The sequence below is a fragment of the Adiantum capillus-veneris genome, chromosome 7, assembly GCF_014529385.1.
Source record: "Adiantum capillus-veneris isolate H3 chromosome 7, ASM1452938v2, whole genome shotgun sequence".
NCBI classification, from domain to species: domain Eukaryota; kingdom Viridiplantae; phylum Streptophyta; class Polypodiopsida; order Polypodiales; family Pteridaceae; genus Adiantum; species Adiantum capillus-veneris.
Genome location: NC_140937.1, coordinates 71216468 through 71223538, shown reverse-complemented (window position 1 = coordinate 71223538; position 7071 = coordinate 71216468). Strand labels below are relative to the sequence as shown.

At 38.3% G+C, this 7071-nt stretch overlaps 1 protein-coding gene across 1 annotated transcript; it reads right to left on the bottom strand.

Moving 5' to 3' along the window:
• Positions 1–3445: 3445 nt before the first annotated feature.
• On the bottom strand, positions 3446–4805 carry LOC147454033 (uncharacterized). The gene has a single exon (XM_086517251.1). The coding sequence runs from the start codon at positions 4711–4713 to the stop codon at positions 4042–4044; it is 672 nt and encodes a 223-aa protein (XP_086373377.1). The 5' UTR covers positions 4714–4805; the 3' UTR covers positions 3446–4041.
• Between the last annotated feature and the right edge of the window lie 2266 nt (positions 4806–7071).

Below are 7071 nucleotides of genomic sequence, written 5' to 3'. Positions count from 1 at the left end.
GCAAACATGAAAAAACTGGGTTCAACATTATGAGTTGTAGAATCCCATAGAAACTATTCAATATCTAGCCAAATTTGATCCTTATGACTAGATATGGTTACTGCCTACAAAATGCATGTAGTTGTCACAAGAAACTAACAATATTGAAAAAGCTATACTTGATATACTAGAATGTTTCGTTTTCCTCTATAATTGAAAAAATCAACCATCATTGTTTACTATGCAAAATACAGTATTAGGTGTCCCAAAACTCAAGGAATATTAGCTTTATGTTACAATATGCGACATAGAAAATTAAAAATGCATTTGGACATCATGAAATCCACCAAAAAAATCATAGAAGAGCTAAAATTGGCTAAAAAAAAGGATTTGACAATTTTTGTAATTTGGTCATAACTTACAACTTTAATATTTATTTCTCCCTAGCAGCATCAGGACATGTTGAGGACTACTAAAGATAGATCTCTAGCATTATAGACCTCACAAACATGAATTCTAGAGTGGTATAGTTGCAAAAAGTTGAAAAAAGCCAAAAACAGGACCCGTTTTTTCACACAGTTTAGGTTGTGAAATGTTGTGCAAGGACAAAGTTAAAGATGGAATTGCTATTCCAAAAAAATGTCAAGTTTTTTTCAGCTCATGAGACAACTTTCTAGATAGATAGCACCTCAAAATCCATTTTGAAACTCTTGACATAATTCAAGGAAAATGGTCACTTAACAGGACATAAAAGTGTCCTAGGACATAAAAGTGTCCCATTACTAACCTAGTGTTAATTCTCTCTCTCTATTTATCTACCTCTATCGCTCTTTCTCTCTCACTCTCTTTATCTATTTCTCTCTCTCTATCTAACATTTCTCTCCCTCTTTATCTATTTCTCTCTCTCTATTTAACATTTCTCTCCCTCTCTTTATCTCTCTCTCTCTCTCTCTCTCTCTCTCTCTCTCTCTCTCTCTCTCTCTCTCTCTCTATTTCATCTAACACTATCCAAACAATCATTTTCAAAACGTGCATTACAAATCAATCATTTTCGAACGTGCATAGCAAAGCAACCATTTTCAAACGTGCTTAGCAAAACAACCATTTCAAACAAGCCGTATAAAACAACCGTTTCCTAATGAACGAGGTATGTTATAATGGATTCTCTATTTTCTCTATTTTTTTATTTATGTGTGTGTGTGTGTACGTGGTAATAACAGCGGATAAAGTCATGGTAATACTTTAAACACAAAAAAAAACCCCGCCTTCCTCTCTCTTGTTTCTCTCATTGAATTTACACCTTCTCTCTATAAAACGCGGTAAAACAACGCGATAAACACTTGGAGATTTTCATAGTGTATCTTCAATGTCATTGAGAGTGCATTGGTAGCTCCAAACCACCTAGTGTTTCATATTTGCACAAATCACATCAAGGTGAGCTATCTGTATGTCATGGATAACTCTACAGAACTAATCACACTGTGTTGCTTTGTGAGAAGATCAAACCATTTTGTAGATATTTAGGATTACCCCCCTTTGTAGTTTGATCACATCAGAGCCTATCACTGCACTATATAAGTGATAGATCACTTTCACCCCATCGCTTAGAAAGGGTCACATTTTTTTACCATAATATAATAGCGATGTGTGAACACACACAGGCCCTATATGTAACTCTTTTAATTGCAGCTGTAATTTTTCTCCTGAGCCATTTTATATATGCCTATTATTTCTAAGGAGATCATTATATTCGTGTTGACATAGTTTGTAAAACCTATTGTTGTTTTGGTTGCCCTTAATGAGTATCCTCTTCTCTTGATACTAGAGTGAAGCATATATAAATATTATCAAGAAGTGTGTCTCGAAATTTTTTTTGATAATACATTAAAGCACTCATTGTCATCCATTCATTTGGAGATTGTCTTCCATAAAATTTCAATAAGAAGTACTTTGGAATTATGGAATTCTTAGGTCCAAATTTTTTTAAGCACATCTGTAAATAAACTACATGTCCCCATCGTTTCAAAAACTACCACGCTAAATGATACCATTAAGACATGCCATCTTTCTAGTAATTCTTGTAATACTATGTCCAACCCAGAAACTTTTCGATTATTTACAAGATCATCCACTCTCATGGCCATAATATAGAAATTCCCATGGTCATCCAGCTACTCAGTATCAATCAAATCCAATGCATGAAAGCCTCCATTTCAGCAACTTATTTGAAGTGAGCTTCACCCTTTCTCTTGTAAAAGTAGTGACCTTTTTAACCTTCAGGTGTAACAACATTTCTAGAAAACTTGGTTATCTAGAATTTTGAAGCTAGTAGCAAGAAGACTAGAGGGGGAAGCTATCAAGATATGCTAGTGAATTGAAATTATTCAACCCAAAAGGTGAGAGATTTTAACAAGGTTCACACTTTTCAACTATATGATAGAGATAAGGATGCAATCCCCTCCATCTAAAGGGATATATACATTTATTTTTCTTTATGCTAACTTGCAATTACAATGGGCTTTACAAAGCATAACACACTGAAAAGACACATTAGAGATTCATTATACTCCAAAGTACATCTACAATGGCTTGAAATATATCATGTGCTCTTTCTAAATGCAATACCAAACATATCTAATATGGATGATTTAGATAGAAGATTAAGCCATGTTGTAATGTCAATAGAAACTGAAAAAAGAGCAAGCTAGGGAGTAATATTTATATGGGGATAAACATTAAAATTTTTGTACTAAACATTATTCTATATAGCTTCTTTTATTCTACAGTACAAGGAATACCTGATAATCGGTTCCCATCATAATTCCAGCTAAAGAAACATTGTACTCTAGTCATAATGATTCTCAAACTAGCATGCATGATTATGCATTGCCTTCAATTCACAATATACCATAATGAAGAGTATTGAAGACATATTGATAATGTCAGAGTCATCCTTTCCCATGCCTCAAAATACTATAGAGAAGGTCCAACTAGCATATAAATTGACTTATTCATAGTGACACAATGGTGGTACCGTGAATCAAGATTAAAAGTAACATATGAGTTATGGGTAACTATGCTTGGGGATGTACTACAAGTATCCGGATGTGGAGGATCATGTAGTGGTGCAAGAGTTGTATATAACTTTCAATAGACTTCAATAATTAATTATCCATATTTGTATTAATCGTCAACCATTTTCAAGCTCTATTGTTGCTCCCGCCAAGGTTGTTGGAGACGCACTTGCTAAAATTAATTCTGTTAGGGGTGTTATAATGGTAATTAGAATCAAGCAACATCATTGCTAGAAGACAAACAAGGTTTCTCAGACAGCTACAAACAAACAACGTAATATGTTAATGCAAAGAAGCATTCTCCAAAGGGAAATTTTAGCGTCCATCAAAGTATTAACAAGGTCTGTATTGATAGAGTTTGCAATACTGCAAATTGATGTTGCTAATGTTGGTTTACAACCATTTGATAAACATTACATTTGAAACTAACATAAGTCTTTTTGCAGTGGTGAAAGAAATGATGATCCAATTGGGACAAGAAACTAAACAAAAACTACACGCAGTCTTGTGGGCTTATCGAGTAGCTTTCAAAACTGCCATAGAGAGGAAACTCATCGAGCATGAGAGAGATGGCCAAGTATACAATTTGATTACCTTGGGTGATACAATTCAAAAGAAGTTATTAAGTTTAGTACATTTTGTTAAGCGTTGTAGGTTAGGCTTCCTAGCATTTTTGTGTAGGGAGGAAGGCTAACAAGTGAGTTATTTATGACATAAGGAGAGAAGAAAAATATGCAATGTATAAGATGATGAGATATTTACGTTGAAATGTGTATGCTAAGTGGTTAGGGTTTTTGAGTTTGTGCAAGTGATTAGGAGTATGTGAGTTTGAGGGATGAGGTGTCGGGTTCAAACCTAGCAGTATAGGTATAGAGGCTCAATACAAAGAAGAGGTTAGCATGTGTGAATTTACTCGATCAAGTGTTGGGTTCGACCCTCACCTTGCTATTTAAAGATGGAAAATAAGAGAAGTTGGTGGATTACATAATTACCTTGTGTGTTGGAGGTTATCCCCCTCCCCCTGTTGGGACATGGCTAAAGCGAGACGTGACTGGAGCTCGTCACTCCTAGCTTTTGCAACGACGAGCTCTCGAGTAACGCATTTAATCCTCTCTTGAAGGCGAGCAATTTGGAGCAGAAGCTGGCTATGGAGGTGGGCGCTGCTGCAGCCTACATGATGATGACTCTGATGAGTACTAGTAAGGCCACAAGGGAGCTCCTCATGAATACAGACGCCGTTGCGACCGAAAGAAGAGAAGCCAATAGAATTGATAAGATCGCGAATTTGCGCTTGCTGCAGGGCGGCTCTACACAGGAGCTCTTGAAGGCCGCCATTGATGGTCTCAAGGCTGAAAAACTCATGCAAAGACGGAGTGCGCTGGTTACCTTTTGCATCATCATCAGCAGCAGCAGAAGCACAATTTCCATCGCCATGATCAGAGGGAGACTCTTTGTAGGGGCTGATGAGCGAGTGTAAAGGCGCTGCAGGTGCTTCATCCCCATCAGTACGGCCACCATCGCCGTGATCAAAAGAAGCGGCTTGAGTGCGGTTAGAGGGGGGAGACAAGGGATAAGGAGGGCCCTCGTCTGCATTAACTCTCAGTCCGCTTTCGTGCCACTCTTCTTCTTCTGCGCCCGCGGCCGCGCCCCTCCTCTCCATAATAATAGTTACAAGAGAGACAAACGATAGCCCAATTATATCAGATCATCTCTTGGCCTTCCTTGAAGGACTTGACGCGTTTTCTGCATTTATTAAAGATTTTCAAAAGCTTCTACCTTTTTCACCTCGTGTACCTCACGCCTTTGCCCTTGAGCTTTTTTTTTCCTCCTTAGCCCTCTCCTTGCACCTTCTATGTTGCTTTCACATTACACTCAAAGTCAAAAAAGCCAAGCCACACAAAAGCGTGATTGACCTAAAAATACACTCTCAAATCTACCCCGTCTCATACATGAAGGCCTTTAGCTTGCGAGGTCAAGTCATGTCATCCATGTCAAGACAAGGGTTCTACGGTACTTATAGAAAGGGGGACCGTCTATTTGCAGACCATAGCAAACTTGCCTTGATAGTGAAGATTGCGTTTTTGTGTCATGATCAAACCTTTTTGAAGTTGTTTCTCACTCTATACATACATACATACATACGTGTGCGTGTATGCGTGCATGTTTGTGTGTTTTTGTTTAGAGAGAGAGAGAGAGATTAGGTACCCTCCACACGGGAGAGGTTAATCATCAAATAAATTTGTTTTTGACTCTTAATGTGACAACTTTCACAGTGTCACATGAAGGAGAGGGTGGGAAATATGGAAAGAATGTACATGCACCCTCTTTGGGTGTAGTTAGGTACGTCCCACACGAAGGCAGGTAATCGTTAAACAAAAGGTGATGTGATAGATTTCATATGATTGGCCTTGCACACATGCAGAGGGTGGTGGGGGTAAAAAGAATGTTTTGCTACTGCACCTCAAAGAGGTGCAATTACTGGAGGGGGTAACTCAAAACAGTTACCCCCCTCCCGTATGGGGGATCCCCTTACCTATGGGATAAAAAGTTATTCATAACTGTTTACCAATGTAGCCGCTCTCCCTCGCCCTGCCCTCTGCATGTGGGTGTTGTTTTAGATATTTGTGTGATCAGAGAGCACGTTTGTGTGCAAGCTAGCGCCACGTACAAAACCTCTTGATGTTTGGTGAACCGAGGAACATCTTCTAACCTCAATCATGGCTCTTCATGAAGTGAGCACTATGATTGTCTATCGCCAACCATAACAAATTATTTTTGTATATTTGAGAATTTTTTTTTAATATGGCAAGTTCATTGACAACGTAGCTTAACAATTTAAAATTATGTTTTATTGTCTCATTGTGTACTATGTGACTTCATAACCTACCACAAAAAGTGTGAGGACAATGACATGTTGCACCATAGACACCATCTCACTTTGCCTTGTATCCACCTACCACTATACAAGAATTGACTTGGTCGAGTTGAATTGTTCATAGAGAAGAAAATCTTCTTGTAAAACAGATGAACGTGTATAGAATAGATGAAAGTGTGGGGGAAATTTTGACCTATTCCACCTTTCTTTTTTTGGTCACTATTTGAGGAAATGGAGTAGTACTAATTGATTGCATAGATAAACAAGTAATTAAACTCCAATGATAGAAGAGTAGCTAAGCTATAGTCAATTAAAGAGGTGAGGACAAAGAATCAATATTGTTGCAGGAGTGGAAACTTGATTAAAACAAATGCACAACTAGGGCTTCGTGAAGTGCCTCTTTGTGAGGTCTAATAGCTTGTCGTTGTAATTTGAAATCACTATTTGTGAGGCCTAATAGCTTATCGTTGTAATTTGAAATCCCTCTAGGTTTGGCACGTGCTTGAGGTTATTTTGTACATTTATTTTGGAGAATACAATTTATCCACTCACTATTATGAGTATTGGGGGATTTTTTGTTTTTGGGGTTTTGTTTTGAGTGTTTTTTTGGGGGGGGGGGGGGGGGGGGGGGGGGGGGCTCGACAAAGTGAACCTAGCATATATAGACTAACAAGGTAATAAAACAATTTTTCATGTTGGAATTAGGGTTCTAGAGAAACGTACATAGCTTGGAGAAGACGAAGGAAGCTCAAGGCACACAACTGAGAGTGTGTTACTTAGTGTGCAATGGGAAAAATAGATAGCCCTAGAGTGATGGGTGTATATACATGCACGGGGAAAAAACCTTCTAAAGAGGGAAAAAATGCCCCGACGGTCCTAGTGTGTTCACACACATCACTACCACATGTATATGGTAACAAATTCCTCCTAAAGTGATGCGGTGAATGAGAGCTGGACATGAGTAAAGGGAAGTGCCATGCCCGGAGGACATGATCAGTCCACAAAGGGAAGTAAGCCCAAAACTTTGCGAAAAGCTTTGAGCTTCTCACGAGACAATGCCTTTGTGAAAAGATCTGCAAGGTTGTCCCTTGTTGGCACATAAGCCAAGCTGATCTCTCCTGCAAAGAGCCTCTCCCTGACATA

Coding starts and splice junctions, on each gene's coding strand:
- LOC147454033 (XM_086517251.1), bottom strand. CDS start 4,713: ATGGAGAGGAGGGGCGCGGCCGCGGGCGCAGAAGAAGAAGAGTGGCAC.